Source organism: Pristiophorus japonicus, chromosome 11 (assembly GCF_044704955.1).
Source record: "Pristiophorus japonicus isolate sPriJap1 chromosome 11, sPriJap1.hap1, whole genome shotgun sequence".
NCBI lineage: Eukaryota > Metazoa > Chordata > Chondrichthyes > Pristiophoridae > Pristiophorus > Pristiophorus japonicus.
This window is the reverse complement of record NC_091987.1, coordinates 13,892,924-13,916,538: the sequence shown is the minus strand read 5'-3', so window position 1 is coordinate 13,916,538 and position 23,615 is coordinate 13,892,924. Positions and strand designations below refer to the sequence as shown.

The 23,615-nt window shown below is 48.8% G+C and overlaps 1 protein-coding gene across 1 annotated transcript in view; it reads left to right on the top strand.

Moving 5' to 3' along the window:
* Positions 1-23,615, top strand: part of LOC139275692 (arsenite methyltransferase) — a 109,722-nt gene that overhangs the window by 82,558 nt on the left and 3,549 nt on the right. Inside the window, exon 9 of the mRNA XM_070892867.1 lies at positions 8,780-8,902. Coding sequence (XP_070748968.1) covers positions 8,780-8,902 — 123 coding nt within the window. The remainder of the gene's footprint in view (positions 1-8,779; positions 8,903-23,615) is intronic.

The window sequence follows — 23,615 nt, the reverse complement described above, 5'->3', positions numbered from 1 at the left end:
TCTGAACTCCAGTGAATACAAGCCCAGTTGATCCAGTCTTTCTTGATGTGTCAGTCCCGCCATCCCGGGAATCAGTCTGGTGAACCTTCGCTGCACTCCCTCAATAGCAAGAATGTCCTTTCTCAAGTTAGGAGACCAAAACTGTACACAATACTCCAGGTGTGGCCTCACCAAGGCCCTGTACAACTGTAGTAACACCTCCCTGCCCCTGTACTCAAATCCCCTCGCTATGAAGGCCAACATGCCATTTGCTTTCTTAACCGCCTGCTGTACCTGCATGCCAGCCTTCAATGACTGATGTACCATGACACCCAGGTCTCGTTGTACCTCCCCTTTTCCTAATCTGTCACCATTCAGATAATAGTCTGTCTCTCTGTTTTTACCACCAAAGTGGATAACCTCACATTTATCCACATTATACTTCATCTGCCATGCATTTGCCCACTCACCTAACCTATCCAAGTCGCTCTGCAGCCTCATAGCATCCTCCTCGCAGCTCACACTGCCACCCAACTTAGTGTCATCCGCAAATCTGGAGATACTACATTTAATCCCCTCATCTAAATCATTAATGTACAATGTAAACAGCTGGGGCCCCAGCACAGAACCTTGCGGTACCCCACTAATCACTATCTGCCATTCTGAAAAGTACCCATTTACTCCTACTCTTTGCTTCCTGTCTGACAACCAGTTCTCAATCCACGTCAGCATACTACCCCCAATCCCATGTGCTTCAACTTTGGACATTAATCTCTTGTGTGGGACCTTGTCGAAAGCCTTCTGAAAGTCCAAATACACCACATCAACTGGTTCTCCCTTGTCCACTCTACTGGAAACATCCTCAAAAAAATTCCAGAAGATTTGTCAAGCATGATTTCCCTTTCACAAATCCATGCTGACTTGGACCTATCATGTCACCTCTTTCCAAACGAGCTGCTATGACATCCTTAATAATTGATTCCATCATTTTACCCACTATCGATGTCAGGCTGACCAGTCTATAATTCCCTGTTTTCTCTCTCCCTCCTTTTTTAAAAAGTGGGGTTACATTGGCTACCCTCCACTCCATAGGAACTGATCCCGAGCTTGAATGCCGAACCAGTGTTTTATACAGTTCAAGCATAACCTCCCTGCTCTTATATTCCATGCCTCAGCTAATAAAGGCAAGTATTCCATATGCCTTCTTAACCACCTTATCTACCTGTGTGCAGTTGTGGTCACTACATTACAGGAAAGTTGTGATTGCACTTGAGAGGATACAGAGGAGATTTACGAGGATGTTGCCTGGACTGGAGAATTTTAGCTATGAGGAAAGATTGGACAGGCTGGGTGTGTTTTCTTTGGAACAGAGGAGGCTGAGTGATGTGTATAAAATTATGAGGGGCCGAGATAAAGTGGTTTGGAAGGACCTATTTCCCTTAGCAGAGGGGTCAACAACCAGGGGGCATAGATTTAAAGCAATTGGTAAGCGGTTTAGAGGGATTTGAGGGAAAAAAATGTTCACCCAGAGGGTGGTGGGGGTCTGGAACTCACTGCCTGAAAGGATGGTAGAGGCAGAAACCCTCACCACATTTAAAAAGTACCTGGATATGCACTTGAAGTGCCGTAACCTACAGGGCTATGGACCAAGAGCTGGAAAGTGGGAAGAGGCTGGATAGCTCTTTGTAGGCCAGCGCGGACACGATGGGTCGAAATGGCCTCCTTCCATGCTGTAAATTTCTATGATTCTATAATTCCCCAAACCCGTGCTGCTCTTCAGCTGGCCAGCAGGTGACGGGCAAGAGCAACTTGGACACAAGTCCCTCCAACTTTCCTGGTTTTCAGTGCCTCTCTCGAGTTTGGGCGACGATTACATAGAATTCTACAGCAAAGAAACAGGCTATTGGTCTATGCTGGTGTTTATGCTCCACACGAGCCTCCTCCCACTGTAATATATTTGCTTCATGGGTTATTTGCTTAAGAATTCATAGCAACACATTGCTATTAAGAACTAGTTGGTTTATTAACAAAGGTTTAACAATCACATTCACTAGGCTCACAACTGCATACCTCATTGTGGATGACCTAGACCCAACTGAACTGGGTTTTTTTTGAGTCTTGTGAGCATCACGTGACTGGCTAAACTGCTCACAATGCAACAGCTCTACCAACCTGTGAGCATACTCACCGGTGCATACATTATACCCATCTTACTCCATCTCACCCTGTCATCGTATCCTTCTATTCCTTTCTCCCTCATGTGTTTATCTAGCTTTCCCTTAAATGCATCGATATTATTTGCTTCAACCACTTCCTGTGGGAGCGAGTTCCACATTCTCACCACTCTCTGGATAAAGATGTTTTTCCTGAATTCCCGATTGGATTTATTACCGTCTATCTTATATTTATGGCCCTGAGTTTTGGACCCCCCACAAGTGGAAGCATCTTCCTGACCACTACCCTATCGAACCCCTTCCTGATCTGAAAAACCTCTGTCAGGTCATCCTTCACTTTTTTCTTCTCTAGAGAAAAGAACCCCACCCTGTTCAATCTTTGCTGATAGTTAGAACCCCTCGGGGGTTAGGTAAAGAGGGGTGGGAGGAGGATTGTGTGGAGCATAAACGGTGGCATGGACCTGTTGGGCTGACTAGCCTTTTTCTATGTTGTAAATATTATGTAAGACTACGTGCTATATTAACTGAACTCCTTCGCAGCTCCTTACCCAGAAATTCAGCTCTATTTCAGCCAGCAGCAGGAATACACAATCTATGAGTCAGGCAAGGCACAGATAAATTCCTTCTCTGCCCTCAGCATACTCTGTCCAGCTGCTACCTGTGACAACTGATAAAGTAGGTCTTAGTGTGAAGCAAGACAATGGCAAATTCTCATTGCATGTGGCCCGATTGTAGTATTCTTGTCTGAGTCAGAAGGTTATGGGTTCAAATCCCACTGAAGAGACCTACGCATATAATCCAGACTGACACTACAGTGCAGTGGTGGGGGAGTGCTGCACTGTCAGAGGGTACCGTCTTTCACATGAGACATAAAATCGAGGTCCCGTCTGCGCTCTCTCAGGTGGACGTAAAGCACTATTTCAAACACAAGCAGGGGAGTTATCCCCGGTGTCCTGGTATGCATCTATCCCTCAACCAATATTACAAAAATATTTTAATTAGTCATTTATTGAAATGTTGTTTTTGGGAGGGAACCGCCCTAAGTGGAGGAAGTGCATCTGGGAGGGCGCTGAGCACCTCGAGTCTCATTGCTGAGAGCATGCAGAAATCAAGCGCAGGCAGCGGAAAGAGCGTGCCCCTTCCCTCAATGACGATCTGTCCCACCTGTGACAGTGACTGTAATTCCCCGATTGGACTGTACAGCCACCTAAGAACTCATGTTAAGAGTTGAAGAAAGTCTTCCTCGATTCCGAGGGACTGCCTATGATGATGATGATAATGAGTTTGTGGGAGCTTGCTGTGGGCAAATTGTGTTCCCTACGTTACAACAGTGACTACACTTCAAAAGAATTTCATTGGCTATAAAGAATTTTGGGACATCCTAAGATCACAAAAGCCTTTGTAATGGAGGCCTATGGTGATCCTGGGACAAGAGGGTTGTCCTGTGCGGAGAGATTGAGTAGAATGGGCCAATGTTCCCTTCAATATTTTTTGGGCGCACGGCCCATTCAAAAGCTGGTGAGCCGACTGTGCTGGGATTCCAGAGCTTAAAGGGAACATTGAAATGGGCCTAAACTCTCTGGGGTTTAGAAGAATGAGAGGTGATCTAATTGAAACATGTAAAATTCTTAGAGGGATTTACAGCGTAGATGCTGAGAGGCTGTTTCCCCTGGCAGGAGAGTCTAGAACCAGGGGGCATAGTGTCAAGATAAGGGCTCGAACATTTAAGACTGAGATGAGGAGAAATTTCCTGAGATCAATAGATTTTTGGGTACTAAGAGAATCAAGGGATCGGGCAGGAAAGTGGAGTTGAGGTTGAAAATCAGCCATGATCTTATTGAATGGTGGAGCGGGCTTGAGGGGCCGAATAGCCTACTCCTGATCCTAATTCTTATGGCACTATTTATATCATTTGCCCGATATATGCTGCTGCCACGTGCTAGTCAGAGTAGGAATAGCAGGATAGCTCAGATGAATACGTGGCTTGAGCAGTGGTGCAGCAGGGAGGGATTCAAATTCCTGGTTCATTGGAACCGGTTCTGGGGGAGGTGGGATCAGTACAAACCGGACGGTCTGCACCTGGGCAGGACCGGAACCATTATCCTAGGGGGAGTGTTTGCTAGTGCTGTTGGGGAGGGGTTAAACTAATATGGCAGGGGGATGGGAACCTATGCAGGGAGACAGAGGGAAGTAGAATGGGGCAGAAGCAAAAGATAGAAAGAAGAAAAGTAAAAGTGGAGGGCAGAGAAACGCAAGGCAAAAATCAAAAAGGGCCACATTACAGCAAAATTCTAAAGGGGCAGAGTGTGTTAAGAAGACAAGCCTGAAGGCTCTGTGCTGTAAAGCGAGAAGTATTCGTAATAAGGTGGACGAATTAACTGCGTGGGCAGCAAGTAACGAATATGATGTAATTGGCATCACAGAGTCATGGCTTCAGGGTGACCAAGACTGGGAACTCAACATCCAGAGATATTCAACATTCAGGAAGGAAAGACAGAAAGGAAAAGGAGGTGGGGTAGCATTGCTGGTTAAAAAGGAAATTAATACAATAGTAAGGAAGGACTTTAGCTTGGATGATGTGGGATCTGTATGGATGGAGCTGCAAAATACCAAAGGGCAGAAAACACTAGTGGGAGTTGTGTACAGACCACCAAACAGTAGTAGTGAGGTTGGGGACAACATCAAACAAGAAATTAGGGATGCATGCAACAAAGGTACAGCAGTTGTCATGGGTGACTTTAATCTACATATAGATTGGACTATCCAAACTGGTAGCAATGCGGTGGGAGAGGATTTCCTGGAGTATATTAGGGATGGTTTTCCAGACCAATATGTCAAGGAATCAACTAGAGGGCTGGCCATCCTAGACTGGGTGATGTGTAATGAGATAGGACTAATTAGTAATCTTGTTGTGCAAGGCCCCTTGGGGAAGAGTGACCATAATATGGTAGAATTCTTTATTAAGTTGGAGAGTGACACAGTTAATTCAGAGACTAGGGTCTTGAACTTAAGGAAACATAACTTAGATGGTATGAGACATGAATTGGCTAGACTAGATTGGCGAATGACACTTAAAGGGTTGACGGTGGATTGGCAATGGCAAACATATAAAGGTCACATGGATGAACTTCAACAATTGTACACCCCTGTCAGGAGTAAAAATAAAATGGGGAAGGTGGCTCAATCGTGGCTAACAAGGGAAATTAAGGATAGTGTTAAATCCAAAGAAGAGGCATATAAATTGGCCAGAAAAAGCAGCAAACCTGAGGACTGGGAGAATTTTATAATTCAGCAGAGAAGGACAAAGGGTTTAATTAGGAGGGGGAAAATAGAGTATGAAAGGAAGCTTGCTGGGAACATAAAAACTGACTGCAAAAGCTTCTATAGATATGTGAAGAGAAAAAGATTAGTGAAGACAAACGTAGATCCCTTGCAGTCAGATTCAGGTGAATTTATAATGGGAAACAAAGAAATGGTAGACCAGTTGAACAAATAGTTTGGTTCCATCTTTACGAAGGTAGACAAATAATCTTCCAGAAATACTAGGAGACCGTGGGTCTAGTGAGAAGGAGGAACTGAAGGAAATCCTTATCAGGCAGGAAATTGTTTTAGGGAAATTGATGGGATTGAAGGCCGATAAATCCCCGGGGCCTGATAGTCAGCATCACACAGTACTTAAGGAAGTGGCCCTAGAAATAGCGGATGCATTGGTGATCATTTTCCAACAGTCTATTGACTCTGGATCAGTTCCTATGGACTGGAGGGTAGCTAATGTAACACCACTTTTTAAAAAAGGAGGGAGAGAGAAAACAGATAATTATAGACTGGTTAGCCTGACATCAGTAGTGGGGAAAATGTTGGAATCAATTATTAAAGATGAAATAGCAGCGCATTTGGAAAGCAGTGACAGGATCGGTCCAAGTCAGCATGGATTTCTGAAAGGGAAATCATGCTTGACAAATCTTATAGAATTTTTTGAGGATGTAACTGGTAATGTGGACAAGGGAGAGCCAGTGGATGTGATGTATTTGGACTTTCAAAAGGCTTTTGACAAGGTCCCACACAAGAGATTGGTGTGCAAAATTAATATACTGACGAGGATAGAGAACTGGTTGGCAGACAGAAGAAAGCAGAGAGTCGGGATAAATGGATCCTTTTCAGAATGGCAGACAGTGACTAGTGGAGTGCCGCAAGGCTCAGTGTTGGGACTCCAGCTATTTATAAAATAGATGAAGGAATTGAATGTAGTATCTTCAAGTTTGCAGATGACACTAAGCTGGGTGGCGGTGTGAGCTGTGAGGAGGACGCTAAGAGGCTGCTGGGTGACTTGGACAGGTTAGGTGAGTGGGCATGTCAGATGCAGTATAATGTGGATAAATGTGAGGTTATCCACTTTGGTGGCAAGAACAAGAAGGCAGAATATTATCTGAATGGCGGCAGATTAGGAAAGGGGAGGTGCAACGAGACCTGGGTGTCATGGTTCATCAGTCATTGAAAGTTGGCATGCAGGTACAGCAGGTGGTGAAGAAGGCAAATGGTATGTTGGCCTTCATAGTTAGAGGATTTGAGTATAGGAGCAGGGAGGTCTTACTGCAGTTGTACAGGGCCTTGGTGAGGCCTCATCTGGAATATTGTGTTCAGTTTTGGTCTCCTAATCTGAGGAAGGACGTTCTTGCGATTGAGGGAGTGCAGCGAAGGTTCACCAGACTGATTCCTGTGATGGCAGGACTGACATATGAGGAGAGACTGGATCGACTGGGCCTGTATTCACTGGAGTTTAGAAGGATGAGAGGGGATCTCATAGAAACATATAAAATTCTGACGGGACTGGGCAGGTTAGATGCAGGAAGAATGTTCCCGATGTTGGGGAAGTCCAGAACCAGGGGACACAGTCTAAGGATAAGGGGTAAGCCATTTAGGACCGAGATGAGGAGAAACTTCGTCACTTCGTAACCTGTGGAATTCCATACTGCAGAGAATTGTTGATGCCAGTTCATTGGATATATTCAAGAGGGAGTTAGATATGGCCCTTACAGCTAAAGGGATCAAGGGGTATGGAGAGAAAGCAGGAAAGGGGTACTGAGGTGAATGATCACCCATGATCATATTGAATGGTGGTGTAGGCTTGAAGAGCCGAATGACCTACTCCTGCACCTATTTTCTATGTTTCTATGTTTGTATCAGCACGGACAGTGAAAGTTCTGGGAACCGTATATAAAAGAAAGACTTGCATTTATATAGCACCTTTCACAACCTCAGGATGTCCCAAAGCACTTTACAGCCAATGAAGTACTTTTGAAGTGTAGACACTGTTGTAATGCAGGAAACACTGTAGCCAATTTGTGCATAGCAAGCTCCCACACACATCAATGCGATAATGACCGGATAATCTGTTTTAGTGATGTTGGTTGAGGGATAAATATTGGCCCAGGACGCTGGGGATAACTCCCCTGCCCTTCTTCAAAATGGGATCTTTTACATCCACCTGAGAGGGCAGACGGGGCCTCAGTTTAACATCTCATTGGAAAGACGGCACCTCCGACAGGGCAGCACTCCCTCAGCACTGCACTGGGAGTGGCAGCATAGGGTTTTTCTGTTTTCGTCTCTGGACTTGAACCGAAAATCTTCAAGCCTCACTCCAGCGAGTATATTATATTAAAATATATATATTTTTAGATTTTCCGCCTGTGACTATCTGTGTGCGCATTTTGACTGCTGCTTCGGATCCGAGCCTTTTACCTCTTTTTACACTTTTTCTCTCTTTCCCTCAATGGTCAATATCTAACATGTTGTAAAATTGTTATGAAGCGCCTTGGGTCATTTTACTATGTTAAAGGCGCTATATAAATACAAGTCATTATTATTATATATTTTTTTTTCATTCACTCTCGGGATGTGGACATCGCTGGCAAGGCTGGCATTTATTGCCCATCCCTTATTGCCCTGAAGGGGGGGAGAAGGGGCTCCTTTCTTGAACCATTAATAGTGGTTTAATACAACTGAGTGAGTTTTCTGGGCCTCTGCAGAGGGTAGTTAAGAGCCACATTGGTGTGGGACTGCAGTTCTGAATATTAAATGGCATGGACGAGATGAACCAAGATCTGCCCTGTCGGAGGTGCCGACTTTCCGATGAGATGTTAAACTGAGGCCCTGTCTGCCCTCTCAGGTGGATGTAAAAGATCCCACAGCGCTTCGAAGAAGAGCAGGGGAGTTATCCCCGGTGTCCTGGGCCAATATTTATCCCTTAACCAACATCACTAAAACAGTTAGATGTGGCCCTCACGGCTAAAGGGATCAGCCATATTTAGCCCTCAACCAACATCACTAAAACAGTTAGATATGGCCCTCACGGCTAAAGGGATCAAGGGGTATGGAGAGAAAACAGGAAAGGGGTACTGAGATGATGGATCAGCCATGATCATATTGAATGGTGGTGCAGGCCCAAAGGGCCGAATGGCCTACTCCTGCACCTATTTTCTATGTTTCTATGTTACGAAAGAGGAGGTCACGGAGACAGGGTTTGGGGGTGGGGGGGCCGCGGGGGGGGGGCACCAATTCGTCCTCCATCTTTCAATTTTTCTCGTGGGTCCTCGTTTTCAGCCGTCTCTTCCATTTGCTTCCTGCAGAAGGACCAAGCGGTGGAGGTTGATGGGGAGCTGGCCACAGTCCTGAAGACCTCACGCTTTGCCTCTCATTTCGTTATTCAAACCACTGAGGATGAGGCACCTTTAAAAGACGGCCCTCAGCAGGTAAGGGGATGCTTTTTGGTCCCGATCGCTGCATCCTCTGCAGAGATAGAGAGTGCTTCATTGAAAAAAATATAACTGCATTGCTTTGGAAGTAGCCTTGAGAGCTGAGATATCACCCACTGCATCACTGAGCCATTCGGGCTTCGATCTGATCCCCGGTCTGTGCTAAGTTAGCACCTGTTCCCCCCCCGAGCACGCGACACATCACACGTCCTGTCTCAAATCACTCACATACTCTATCCCAAAATGTTCTTCTCTGAACAAAATCTATCTGATTTGCATTTGAATGAAGCAATATTAATTGCTTCCACCGTCTCCCTAGGGAGCCTGTTCCATAGATTGACCACTCGCTCATTGAAATATTGTTTCCACAGCTTAGTTTTGTTTTTTGAGTGATAAGGGAATAAAGTGTTATGGGGAGTGGGCGGGGAAGTGGAGCTGAGTCCATGATCAGATCAGCCATGATCTTATTAAATGGCCGTCGAGGGGCAGATGGCCTACTCCTGCTCCTATTTCTTATGTTCTTATGTTTTGATAGAGGTCCGATATATTACATAGAATATCAGCGATATCTAAAACCAGGGATCACAGTCTCAGGATAAGGAGTTGGCCATTTAGGACAGAGATGAGAAGAAATTTCTTCACAGAGGATTGTGAATCTTTGGAATTCTCTGCCCAGTGCTGTTAAAGCTTGAATATATTTAAGGCTGAGATCGATCGATTCTTGGATATTAAGGGAATCAAGGGATATGGAGATCGGGCGGGAAAGTGGAGTTGAGGTAAATGATTACCATGATCTTATTGAATAGCAGGGCAGCTCGAAGGGCCAAATGGTCCAACTCCTGCTACTATTCGTTATGTTCTTATATTACATAGAATAGGAGCCTTTCAGCAATATAATATAGGAGGGGACCTTCATTCACTTAGTCTAGGCTGCACACAAACTCAGTTCCACAAAGGAGACAGACACTCGTCCAATTGACCAGTCCAGTACTCTTGGGTGTTATACATTATTTTTTGGATATAGTGCACCCTGTGTGATGGGAATGCATATTGAAAACTGAGACACAAATACCAATGACCCCAGTTCCCAGTCTGTGTGATTTTCCATCTATTTGAGTATAGAAAGATCGTGTGGCCTTCAGACTGGGTGGGCTGACTGATTTCTGCATTCATATTCTTGATGAATCAGGAGCACTCAATCATTAAACTTACCTTAAACATTCACTCCCTCCACCACCGGCGCACCGTGGTTGCAGTGTGCACCATCTACAAGATGCACTGCAGCAACTCGCCAAGGCTTCTTCGGCAGCACCTCCCAAACCCACGACCTCTACCACCTAGAAGGACAAGGGCAGCAGGTGCATGGGAACACTGTCACCTGCAAGTTCCCCTCCAAGTCACACACCACCCTGACTTGGAAATATATCGGCCGTTCCTTCATCGTCGCTGGGTCAAAATCCTGGAACTCCCTCCCTAACAGCACTGTGGGAGCACCTTCACCACACGGACTGCAGCGGTTCAAGAAGGCGGCTCACCACCACCTTCTCAAGGGGCAATTAGGGATGGGCAATAAATGCCGGCCTTGCCAACGATGCCCACATTCCAAGAATGAATTAAAAAATATCCTTCGCCATGCACCCTAGAGAGTGACGGTGGACCTGTAGACCTCATCACTCCCTATCTCAACGTGCAGCGGGATAAGGTAGTCGAATGCAATGGAGCTTAATCCTGCTTTCTTTCCCATCAGCCAGGCATCTCTCCTTCCGTCTGCTGTCGGAATCTAATAAACTGGCAAGATAAGTCACTCTCCATCCAATAACATTGCTGATCGATCCCAATTCACAGCCATTCAGCATTGGAGACACAATTCAGAAATGTTCCAGCGGGGAGGTGGCAGGGTACAGGAGAGGGGGGCGAGTTGATTCCGTAGCTATTTATTGCCTTTTTTTCCTTCAATTCTTCCAATATTAACAACAACTTGCATTCGGAGGCAAGGAGCGTTATCAAACAAGATTTGACACCAAATCAAATAAGGAGAAATTAGAACAGACGAGGTAGGCTTTAAGGAGCGTCTTAAAGGAGGAAAGAGAGGTGGGGAAGTTTCGGGAGGGAATTCTAGAGCTTAGAGCCCAGGCAGCTGAAGGCACGGCCACCAATGATGGGGCGATAAATATCAGGGATGCAGGCCAGAATTGGAGGAGCGCAGAGATCTCAAATGCTTGTAGGGCTGGAGGACGTTACAGAGATAGGGAGGGCCGAGGCCATGGAGGGATTTAACGTTCACCCACTTTATATTCTTATCCATAAGAACAGGAGTAGGCTACTCAGCCCCTTAACCCTGGTTCGCCATTCAATTAGATCATGGTAGATCTATATCTGAATTCTATTTGGTTCCATATCCCTCAATACCCTTTGTCCAACAAAAATCTAATAATCCCAGTTTTGACATTTCCAATTGCCCCCCAGCCATAACAGCTTTTTGGGGGCGAGAGTTCCAGATTCCCACTGCCCTTTGTGCGAAGAAGTGCTTCCTGACATCACCCCTGAACGGCCCTGCTCTAATTTTAAGGTCATGGCCCCCTTGTCCTGGACTCTCTCCCACCAGAGGAAATAGTTTCCACAAGAGGCTAAACGCAGCTATTCTTACACCTCTCGGACCTGGATTCACTCCAGGCCCGGATGCACTTTGCCAGGTACGGGGCTGTTTCAATCAGATTAGACGGAGTCACTCCAGTTCCAGGAAACACTCATCTTCTTCCTTCGTATGGTAGTCACAGAGCAAATCAAACGTCAATATCCAAGTTGGATATCCAGGCCAAAGCTTCCGGTGTAACAGTGTGGATATCTTATAGGCTGCCTGCAAATTTCCTCGGAAGGCAGTGCTCAATGATGTGCTCCAGGGTCTGAGCACTTTTAGGGGTCGAAATTCGGTTGGTACCCACCAGCTGATACCGCCCTGGTGAGCCGGCAACAGGGCGTAAACGGCTGGCCGGCGGCGTTAGGTGGTGGTGCCGCCTGATTGGACTTTTGCTTGTCCTTTTTCAGAGGCATAAAGATTTGCTGCCTCGCTGACTACCGCCATGGAAATCCTGACGTCAGTACGCGTGCAATGTCTCCTTGGCGCCGGTCTCGCCAAATTCGCTTTTGCCGCCTCACTTACCGGCTGGTGGGGAACAAAAAGTTGCCGTTCACAAGTCGAGATAATGATTCCAGGGCAGTATTTACAGGGATTTGCAGCCGGATCACAGAGGTCGTGGTCAGTGCTACCTTCCCTCCTCGCAGAGTGTGTCGGTGTTGGCGTGCTGTGACTGCTCAGCTTCACAACTCGCATGTCGCAAACATTGGTGGCTTTCAGGTCGCATCAATTGCCGACTAGCACATCGCGGCTACCTTCTGCAACTTGACGAGGGCAGTAATCGCACACCACGTCGTCCTGCGGCAAAGACATGACAGGCACCGGCTCATCATCATCATCATAGGCAGTCCCTCGGAATCGAGGAAGACTTGCTTCCACTCCCAAAGTGTGTCCTTTGATGGCTGAACAGTCCGATACGAGAGCCACAGACCCTGTCACAGGTGGGACAGATAGTCGTTGAGGGAAGGGGTCGGTGGGGCTGGTTTGCCGTGCGTTCCTTCCGCTGCCTGCGCTTGGCCTCTTCACGCTCTTTGCGTTGAGACTCGAAGAGCTCAACGGCCTCCCAGATGCACTTTCTCCACCTCGGGCGGTCTGCGGCCAGGGTCTCCCAGGTGTCAGTGGTAATGTCGCACTTTACCAGGGAGGCTTTGAGAGTGTCCTTATAACATTTCCGTTGTCCACCTTTGGCTCGTTTACCATGAAGGAGCTCCACATAAAGCATTTGCTTAGGGAGTCTCGTATCTGGCATGCGAACTATGTGGCCTGCCCAGTGAAACTGATCGAGTGTGGTCAGTGCTTCAATACTGGGGATATTAGCCTGGTTGAGGTCACTGATGTTGGTGCGCCTGTCCTCCCAGGGGATTTGCAGGATCTTGCGGAGACATCGTTGGTGATATGTCTCCAGTGACTTGAGGTGCCTTCTATACATCGTCCATGCCTCAGATTGATACAGGAGGGCGGGTATTACTACAACCCTGTAGACCATGAGCTTGGTGGTAGATTTGAGGGCCTGGTCTTCAAACACTCTTTTCTTCAGACGGCCGAAGGCTGCACTGGTGCACTGGAGGCGATCTTGAATCTCTGCATCAATGTCTGCCTTTGTTGATAAGAGGCTCCCGAGATTGGGAAATGGTCCACGTTGTCCAGGGCCGCGCCGTGGATCTTGATGATTGGAGGGAGTGCTGTGCGGCGGGGACAGGCTGGTGGAGGACCTTTGTCTTACGGATGTTAAGCATATGGCCCATGCTTTCATATGCCTCAGTGAATACATTGACTATATCCCGGAGTTCAGCCTCTGAATGTGCGCAGACGCAGGCATCGTCCACATACTGCAGCTCAACGACAGAGGTTGGGGTGATCTTGGACCAGGCCTGGAGGCAGCGTAGATTAAACAGCTTTCCACTGGTTCTGTAGTTTAGTTCCACTCCAGCAGGGAGGTTGTTGATTGTGAGGTGGATCATGGCAGCGAGGAAGATTGAGAAGAGGGTTGGAGCGATGACGCAGTCCTGTTTGACCCCGGTCCAGATGTGGATTGGGTCTGTAATGGATCCGTTGGTAAGGATCACGGCCTGCATGTCATCGTGAAGCAGGCGAAGGATGTTGACAAACTTTTGGGAGCATCCGAAATGGAGGAGGACGCTCCATAGACCCTCACGGTTGACAGTGTCAAAGGCCTTTGTAAGATTGAAAAAGGCCATATATAACCCTGCATTTTTCCTGCAACTGTCGCGCTGCAATGATCCTATCTGTTGTGCCCCGTAGGGGACGAAATCTGCACTGTGATTCCGGGATGAGCTCCTCGGCCACAGGGAGAAGACGATTGAGGAGAACTCGAGCGACAACTTTCCCAGTGGCTGATAGCAGGGAGATTCCCCTGTAGTTGCCGCAGTCGGACTTGTCCCCCTTTTCAAAAATTGGTCACGATCACTGCATCTCTGAGATCTCCCGGCATGCTCTCCTCCCTCCAGATGAGAGAGATGAGGTCATGTATCCGCGCCAACAGCGCCTCTCCACCATACTTTAGCACCTCAGCAGGGATTCCATCCGCACCGTAGCCTTGTTATTCTTGAGCTGTTTTATGGCTTTGCCTACCTCGTGCAGTGTTGGGGTCTCACTGAGTTGGTGGCGGGTCGCATGTTTCGGGATGGAGTCGAGAACACTCGAGTCAAAGGCAGAGTCTCGATTGAGGAGATTTTCAAAGTGCTCCTTCCATCGGTCCTTGATGAGTGTTCCCCATTCTTGGCCAGGAGTGGGGTGGGGCTTTGGGAGTTTGGACCGTAGGTGGCCTTGACTGCAGCGAAGAATCCTCACACATCGTGGCTGTCGGCAAGTTGTTGTATCTCCTGTGCTTTCTCCATCCACCACCTGTTCTTTAGGTCCCGGGTTTTTTGTTGGACCTGAGCCTTGAGCCGTCAAGTAATGTTGTTTTGCAGCTCCCGAGTCGGCTTCAGGCCAATGTGGGTCCACGCCAGAGGAGAGGCCCCAGATCTCAGGGCAGGAGGCCGTACCCACACAGGGTTTACCGTGCGCATTACCCTTACCTTGATATGTCCGAGGAGCAGTACATAAGACTGCTGCCGTTCCGCAAGGAGTTTGTCACCGAGCTCTGCCAACTCCTGCAGAAGCTGAAATCGGCACTAGGACCTCGCTTCAGTGACAGTGAAAGTGACTGCAGCCCTCAGCTTCTATGCTACCAGCTCCTTCTAGGCTCCTGTAGGCGATATGTGCAACGTCTTGCAGTTTGCAGCATGTTGCTGCATTCACCCGACGCATGGATTACAAAAAGTTCAGCATGTCCAGGCAGAGCCAGGATGAGCGCTCCCGTGGCTTCGTCAGGATAGTGGCTTCCCCAGAATTCAGGGGGCCATTGATTGTAGGCCCCGCCTCACCTGGCCATCTGCTGAAGATATCGCGCCCTACCCTCCAAACCTCCATGCATATAAATGACAAGACAAGATTGTGACAAATTAAAATAATTTTTATTAACAACAAAAACCATAGTCGGCTGTAAAGAAGTATTAAAGGACTCCATCATCCACAGCAAACAATTATTGAAACCAGACCCCTTGAAACATTATCACCCACATCCACTTGCAACTATTCACATTACTTCATAATTGAACAAGGACAGCATCTCTGGCCACTATCAGACAATTCGTTAATGGCTCATCCAAGTGCAGCTGTTGACATTTCATATTCAAGCAACGTCACCATATCTGGCCACTATCACACACCTCTTTAGCGGTTCTTTCTGAGTGCTTTCCCATCCCTTCCCTTCTCCCTCCCCACCCCCCGCCCCCACCCCTATTGCTTCTCCTCAATGGCATCTCAGCGCCTGCAGCAAGGCTGGTAGAAGATCGCTCTGTTGGTGCCACAGCCACACATGATGGCCTCGCAGGACATCCCCGACCAGCTCAGGCCCTAGAAGGCCCAGCTGTGGACTGGATTATCTCAGCATGGGGCGGCAGCACTCTGGTGTGAATGGGTTGCAGAGAGCGGCAGGTGCAAAGGTTGAATGATGTCGTCCTGAGAGAGGACATCATCTTCCAACAGACCTGACATGCTGCCATTGCCCCGGGGCAGAGCCTCAGCATCTGGAGCAATCTGGGTGAGCACATATTGTTGCACTGCTTCGGTAATGTTAGGTCCTTGTTGAACTGATGGGGCCCCAGACATGATGGCAGTGGTCAGTGCGTCTGTGGCATCAAGTTACCTCTGCATTAACATAGACTGCGACTGTGGCACACCACAGAGCTGATTGATGCCAGCATGCACTGACGACATTACATTATACAGGCCTACAATAGCATCGGCCTGGTGCCCAATGCCTACTGCCACGTCAGCCATAGCCCGTACCACCATGTCTGGGACCCCATGGTCACTTGAAACATCCAACATCCGATGGTAGCTCCCCAGGATCGGCTCGATGGGCTGCTGAGACAAATGCAAAGGTTGCAGCGGACTCCTCCATCCTCACAGCTAGTGTCTCGACACGCTCGGGCACCCTTGACAAAACCCCCAGCAGGTCACTGTGCATCTGCATTGACTGTCTGGCGAGATCCTCTAATTTGCTCTCATCATCAGAGTGCTGCTGAGCATCACTCAGGCGTGCACTCACCCTCCGGGGAGCTGGCCCCATGATCTCCCCTTCCCCGTGGCGTTGTTGCAGGTCACTGGAGCATCACTCACCTCTATCTCCCCGACCACACCTTTCGACAAAAAGCTGCTGGCCCCTCTCTCTGAGGCCGCTGGATCATCGGTCACGTCCAGAGAGGTGTCCTCCACCTCCTCGTCCTCTCCACCATCATCCACAGTGGAAGGCTGGCGTGCAGCCCCCTGGCCGTCTGAGTCATCATCTGAAAGCACAAAGCCAGAGAAGGATGGTTACCGGCAGGAGAGGGGGCCAGGAGCGGGAAACGCATCCGAGAATGGCAGTCTCATGGAAAGTGATGAAGGATTGTGGTGTCAGGGCTAAATTGCCTTCTAGAGGCGGCAAAGAAACTCAACATACCGCCACTGTCGCGAGGGGGCTCGGCCTCACCCAACGCCCCCCCGCACCCACTTGTGCACCCATCAGGGGTGAGACATGTTCCTCCACAGGAGTTAGGGGTTGCACCTCAGAGTTCCCTCCTCCAGTCCGTATTTGGTGTGTTCTGATCTGTGGGAGCTTGGCCTGCAAGATTAAAGAGAATGTCAGAGTTAGTGCCCTTCTATCCATCTGTCTGACGTGCCTTACGTAGTTCAGAACATGTTAGTGTAGGAGAGTCTTTAAAGGTCGATGTAACTTCCATCAGCTGTGAGTGCTTGGTGCGGCAATACTTGAATGAGGGGGGGGCGAGGACCCAACAGTTACTGTGAGGATAGTGTCTTTCAGACACATCTGAAGACTGAGGAGGTCACCAGATGAGGGCTGGGTCTCCACAACGGAGTTCGAAGGTTAACAGCACATGCAGCCCTTGGAGTGGGTGAGGCTACAAATGCAAACCTTGTATCTGGCCTGTATTGTCTGTAAGCTTGTAATGTTTGTAGCTCCACACTGTGGATGTGGACGTATTGTGCACTGCAACTGTATAGTTAATCATTAAACAGAACAGGCACTTTTCCGGAGAGTTCCGAGAGAGCAGCCTGCATGTTAGGAAGCCGTGTGTGCTGTGCTCTGTGAAGATACCACATGGCCTCTGACACATTCACATTGAGGAGAGAGTGCACATTGAGCTCAGAGCATGGCATGCTCAGGTTAATGGTAAATGTGCTCACCCTCGTTCCACTTCTGCCGACATTGGGTCGCTGCCCTGGGCACCGTGTCACTCGCTGACACTATTTTAGCGACTTCCCGCCAGAACCTGCGAGATGTCTGGGCCTCTGGCCTCCTTCCAGCCTCGGTGCTGAGTATTTCTCGACGCCTCTCCAGGGCACCAAGCAGGGCATCAAGGGTAGCGTCGGAGAAGCGGTGAGTGTTGTGGCGAGCTGCTGATGCATCTGCCATTGTCGCCCTGTAAGTGAGTGCGTAGGGAGTGAAGGTACAGACGAGGTGGTGCCGTGCCCAATCACCGCCTCCATTGAATGCAGGTGGTGGCAGTGTGTCTGTGGCACGGTTACAAATGATCATTGCGGCCTGGATGTTGCTGCCCCACTGATAGCCATTCACCGCCTCCAGAGTACCGTGCAACGCCTGATTTAACGCTTCAATCCCCTTTTCAGGCGACAAAACTGAATTTCGCGGTTGGTAGCGGCAACTGCCAACTGACGGTAAAATCTCCACTCAGACGGTGAGACCGCCGGGACCGAATTTCGACCCCTTAATACTTATCCTAGGGAGCAGAGAACTGAGACTTGAATGGTTGAAAAATGCATTGCAAAGAGCTAGTTTTTTAATTGGGAAAACCTTTAATCAAAGACTGAAGGTTATCTGTCCTTGAGTATATTGATGTCGAGAAGCTTGTCTTCCTTTGCCAATCCGTTCATGGTTTTGCCTTTCCCACCAGAATGATTTCCTCCAGTTCTAAGGGATAGAAACTCAACTCATTTGCGCTCCCTGTCAGCACGCTCAGGGGCAGTAAAGGAGCGCACTTGAGTGTGTGACTGTTAACAACTTCCACCGGGGATTCAACATCGCCTCCAGTGCGCCAGTGCAGCCTTCGGCCGCCTGAGGAAAAGAGTGATCAAAGACCAGGGCCTCAAATCTACAACCAAGCTCATGGTCTACAGGGCTGTAGTAATAACCGCCCTCCTGTATCGTTCTGAGGCATGGACGATGTACAGAAGACACCTCAAGTCGCTGGAGATATAACACCAACGATGCCTCCGCAAGATCCGGCAAATCTCCTGGGAGGACAGGCGCACCAACATCAGTGTCCTCGCCCAGGCCAACATCCCCAGCATTGAAGTACTGACCACACTCGATCAGCTTCGCTGGGCAGGCCACATCGTTTGCATGCCAGACACGCGACTCCTGTCATGTTTGTAACCTTCACATAACTGTAACCTTTATGTAACAACACTGTACACTGTTACACCTGAGTAATGCACACCTTGACCATAGAAACATAGAAAATAGGTGCAGGAGTAGGCCATTCGGCCCTTCTAGCCTGCACCGCCATTCAATGAGTTCATGGCTGAACATGCAACTTCAGTACCCCATTCCTGCTTTCTCGCCATACCCCTTGATCCCCCAAGTAGTAAGGACTACATCTAACTCCCTTTTGAATATATTTAGTGAATTGGCCTCAACTACTTTCTGTGGTAGAGAATTCCACAGGTTCACCACTCTCTGGATGAAGAAGTTTCTCCTCATCTCGGTCCTAAATGGCTTACCCCTTATCCTTACACTGTGACCTCTGGTTCTGGACTTCCCCAACATTGGGAACATTCTTCCTGCATCTAACCTGTCTAAACCCGTCAGAATTTTAAATGTTTCTATGAGGTCCCCTCTCATTCTTCTGAACTCCAGTGAATACAAGCCCAGTTGATCAAGTCTTTCTTGATAGGTCAGTCCCACCATCCCAGGAATCAGTCTGGTGATTCTTTGCTGCACTCCCTCAATAGCAAGAATGTCCTTCCTCAAGTTAGGAGACCAAAACTGTACACAATACTCCAGGTGTGGCCTCACCAAGGCCCTGTACAACTGTAGCAACACCTCCCTGCTCCTGTACTCAAATCCCCTCGCTATGAAGGCCAACATGCCATTTGCTTTCTTAACCGCCTGCTGTACCTGCATGCCAACCTTCAATGACTGATGTACCATGACACCCAGGTCTCGTTGCACCTCCCCTTTTCCTAATCTGTCACCATTCAGACAATAGTCTGTCTCTCTGTTTTTACCACCAAAGTGGATAACCTCACATTTATCGACATTATACTTCATCTGCCATGCATTTGCCCACTCACCTAATCTATCCAAGTCACTCTGCAGCCTCATAGCATCCTCCTCGCAGCTCACACTGCCACCCAACTTAGTGTCATCCGCAAATTTGGAGATACTACATTTAATCCCCTCGTCTAAATCATTAATGTACAATGTAAACAGCTGGGGCCCCAGCACAGAACCTTGCGGTACCCCACTAGTCACTGCCTGCCATTCTGAAAAGTACCCATTTACTCCTACTCTTTGCTTCCTGTCTGACAACCAGTTCTCAATCCACGTCAGCACACTACCCCCAATCCCATGTGCTTTAACTTTGCACATTAATCTCTTGTGTGGGACCTTGTCGAAAGCCTTCTGAAAGTCCAAATATACCACATCAACTGGTTCTCCCTTGTCCACTTTACTGGAAACATCCTCAAAAAATTCCAGAAGATTTGTCAAGCATGATTTCCCTTTCACAAATCCATGCTGACTTGGACCTATCATGTCACCTCTTTCCAAATGCGCTACTATGACATCCTTAATAATTGATTCCATCATTTTACCCACTACTGAGGTCAGGCTGACCGGTCTATAATTCCCTGTTTTCTCTCCCTCCTTTTTTAAAAAGTGGGATTACATTGGCTACCCTCCACGGGGTGAACTTGTGAGAGACACTCCTTACCTGGTCATCCAGGTATATAAAGGGAGGTCCCACGCAGGGTCAGAATTCTTGGTCCTGGGAATAAAGGTTCAGGTCACGTAGTGACCTTGTCTGCAGTACATGCCTCATGTGATGAGATAGTAAGGTGTAAGGACACTACATTTGGCGACGAGAAATGGGAATCAACGACCCACAAGGATGGCCACCGGTAGCACAGAGGAACGGTACTGTGTTGGTGAGTACTGGGATGATTTTGTTGAGATGCTCCAGCAGAGCTTTGTCACGAAGGACTGGCTGGGAGAGGAAGCGGCTGGCAAATGGAGGGCGCATCTACTGACCAGCTGTGGATCCAAGACGTATGCGCCGATGAAAGACCTGCTCGCACCTGAGAAGCCGGCGGACAAGTCCTTTGAAGAGCTCAGCACTCTGATCGGTAAGCACCTCAAACCGATGAGCCGGCGTCAGGAGGGACAAAGCATATCGGACTTCATTGCAGACCTTCGGCATTTGGCCAGACTCTGTAAATTCACAGACGCCTGCAGGGGGGAGCTGTTAAGAGATTTCTTCATTGAGGGCATTGGTGATGCCGGGATTTTCAGGAAGCTTATTGAGACCAAGGACTTGACTTTGGAAAGGGCAACGCTGATAGCTCAGACCTTCATGGCAGGGGAAGAGGAGACCAAGATAATTTACGCGTGCAGCCCTGGTTCCAACGTGGACCAGGGAGTTAACATTGTAAACGACATTCAGAACCCTGCAGGCAGGCAAGGGCAATACAACACCGCCCAGGCAGCAACAGGCTCCTGGGTGGGCCAGCAACAGAGACAATGGCAGGGGGATCGGCAATTCACGCCATCACAAGGGACAATGCGTCCCGGGATGGGACCATTGACACGTAGCAACAGAGTGCTCAGGAATAATCAAAGAGACAATCAGAGAGGAATGCCTGTTAACAGTTCCTTTGTTCACAACAATCTCAGCTCATGCTGGACGTGCGGTGGCAGACATGCTGCGAAAACCTGTAGGTTTCAACAATTTATCTGTAGAAACTGTAACTTCAGTGGACATCTGGCTAGAATGTGCAGAAACTCATTTACGAGGCTAGTTTATGAGGTAGAGGAACCAGACGAGGGGTCTGCAAGGCAATGCGATGCTTGGGGCAAAGCTATGGATGCTGAAGTCCAGCGGGTTCATGTGGCAGACGTCCACAGCTCGTACACCAAAACGCCACCTATGATGATGAAAGTTCTATTAAATGGCATCCTGGTGCACATGGAACTGGACACAAGAGCCAGCCAGTCACTTATGAGTGTCCAACAATTTGAAAAACTATGGTCACTCGAAGCTAATAGGCCCAAACTGGAACGCATTGACACACAGCTACGGACGTACACCAGAGAGATCATCTCAGTACTCGGCAGTGCAAACTTGGTGGTCACACACAATGGATCGGAGAACCGGCTGCCACTCTGGATTGTCCCGGGGAATGGTCCCGCGCTCTTGGGGAGGAGCTGGCTAGCCGAGATGAACTGGAAATGGGGGGGATGTGCACGCTATTTCATCTGTGGAGCCAAGTTCATGCTCACAGGTCCTACAGAAATTCGAGCCACTTTTTCAACCTGGTGTCGGGACCATTAAGGGCACCAAAGTAGTGATACGCATTACCCCGGACACCAGACCAGTTCACCACAAAGCCAGAGCCGTGCCGTATGTGATGCGTGAGTGAATTGAGAGTGATTTGGACAGGCTACTAAGAGAGGGCATAATTTCGCCTGTTGAATTCAGTGATTGGGCAAGCCCCATTGTTCCTGTCCTTAAATCGGATGGCTCGGTCAGGGTTTGTGGTGACTACAAGGCTACTATCAACCAAGTGTCACTACAGGACCAATACCCGCTTCCGAGAGCTGAGGATCTTTTTGTCACGCTGGCAGGTGGCAAGCTGTTCACCAAGTTAGATCTCACTTCGGCCCACATGACCCAGGAACTGGCTGAAGAATCCAAGCTTCCGACCACCATCACGACGCACAAGGAGCTATTCGTGTCCGTTTGGCATTCGTTCAGCGGCCGCTATCTTTCAGAGGAACATGGAAAACTTGCTTAAATCCATCCCTGGAACAATCGTATTCCAAAATGACATCCTTATCACGGGTCGAGACACCGAGGAACACCTCCACAACCTGGAGGAGGTGCTACGCCGACTGGACCGGGTAGGCTTGCGACTAAAGAAGTTCAAGTGTGTGTTTTTGGCCCCAGAGGTCGAGTCTTTGGGCAGGAGGGTTGCCGTAGACGGGATCTGGCCCACCGAATCCAAAACGGAGGCAATCCGTCGTGTGCCCAGGCCCGGCAACACATCGGAGTTGCGTTCATTTCTGGGACGATTGAACTACTTCGGGAAATTTCTGCCGAACTTAAGTACATTGTTGGAGCCGCTGCACGTGCTCCTGCGTAAGGGTTGTGAATGGTTTTGGGGGGGGACTGTCAATAACAGGCTTTCAATCGGGCGCAGAATCTGCTTTGTTCTAACAAGCTGTTGACCTTGTACAACCCCTGTAAGAAACTGGTTTTAACGTGTGATGCATCATCCTATGGGGTTGGGTGCGTGTTGCAGCAGAGTAATGATGAGGGCCAGCTCCAACCTGTGGCTTATGCCTCCAGGTCGCTCTCCCAAGCAGAAAGAGGATATGGGATGGTTGAAAAGGAAGCACTCGCATGTGTCTACGGGGTGAAAAAGATGCACCAGTACCTTTTCGGCAGAAGGTTCGAGTTAGAAACGGACCACAAGCCGTTAACATCCCTGTTGTCCAACAGCAAGGCTGTCAAAGCCAATGCGTCAGCTCGCATACAGCGGTGGGCCCTCACGCTGGCTGCGTATGACTACACCATACGGCACCGGCCAGGCACCGAAAATTGCGCTGACGCGCTCAGCAGGCTCCCACTGGCGACCACCGAGGGGGCGTCGGAGCAAACCGCGGAGATGGTCATGGCCGTTGAGGCTTTTGACACCGCAGGCTCCCCCATCACAGCCCGCCAGATCAAAATCTGGACCAACAGGGACCCCCTCCTATCCCTGATAAAGAAATGTGTCCTGACTGGGGATTGGGCGCTCGCACATGGAGCGTGTCCCGAGGAGGTCAGACCGTTTCACAGACGGATGGATGAGCTCTCCATCCAAGCCGACTGCCTACTATGGGGCAGCCGGGTAGTTATGCCCCAGAAAGGAAGGGAAGCATTAATCAGGGAACTCCACAGCGAGCACCCAGGCATTGTGCTAATGAAGGCCATTGCCCGGTCACATGTATGGTGGCCGGGAATTGACTCAGACCTGGAACACTGTGTTCGCAGGTGCACGACATGTTCTCAGCTGGGAAATGCCCCCAGGGAGGCCCCACTCAGCCCGTGGCCCTGGCCCACCAGGCCATGGTCACGTATTCATGTAAACTACGTGGGCCCATTCATGGGAAAAATGTTCGTGATTGTTGTCGGTGCATACTCGAAATGGATCGAGTGCATCATATTGAATCCGTGCACGACATCCACCACCTCATAGAAACTTTTAAAATTCTGACGG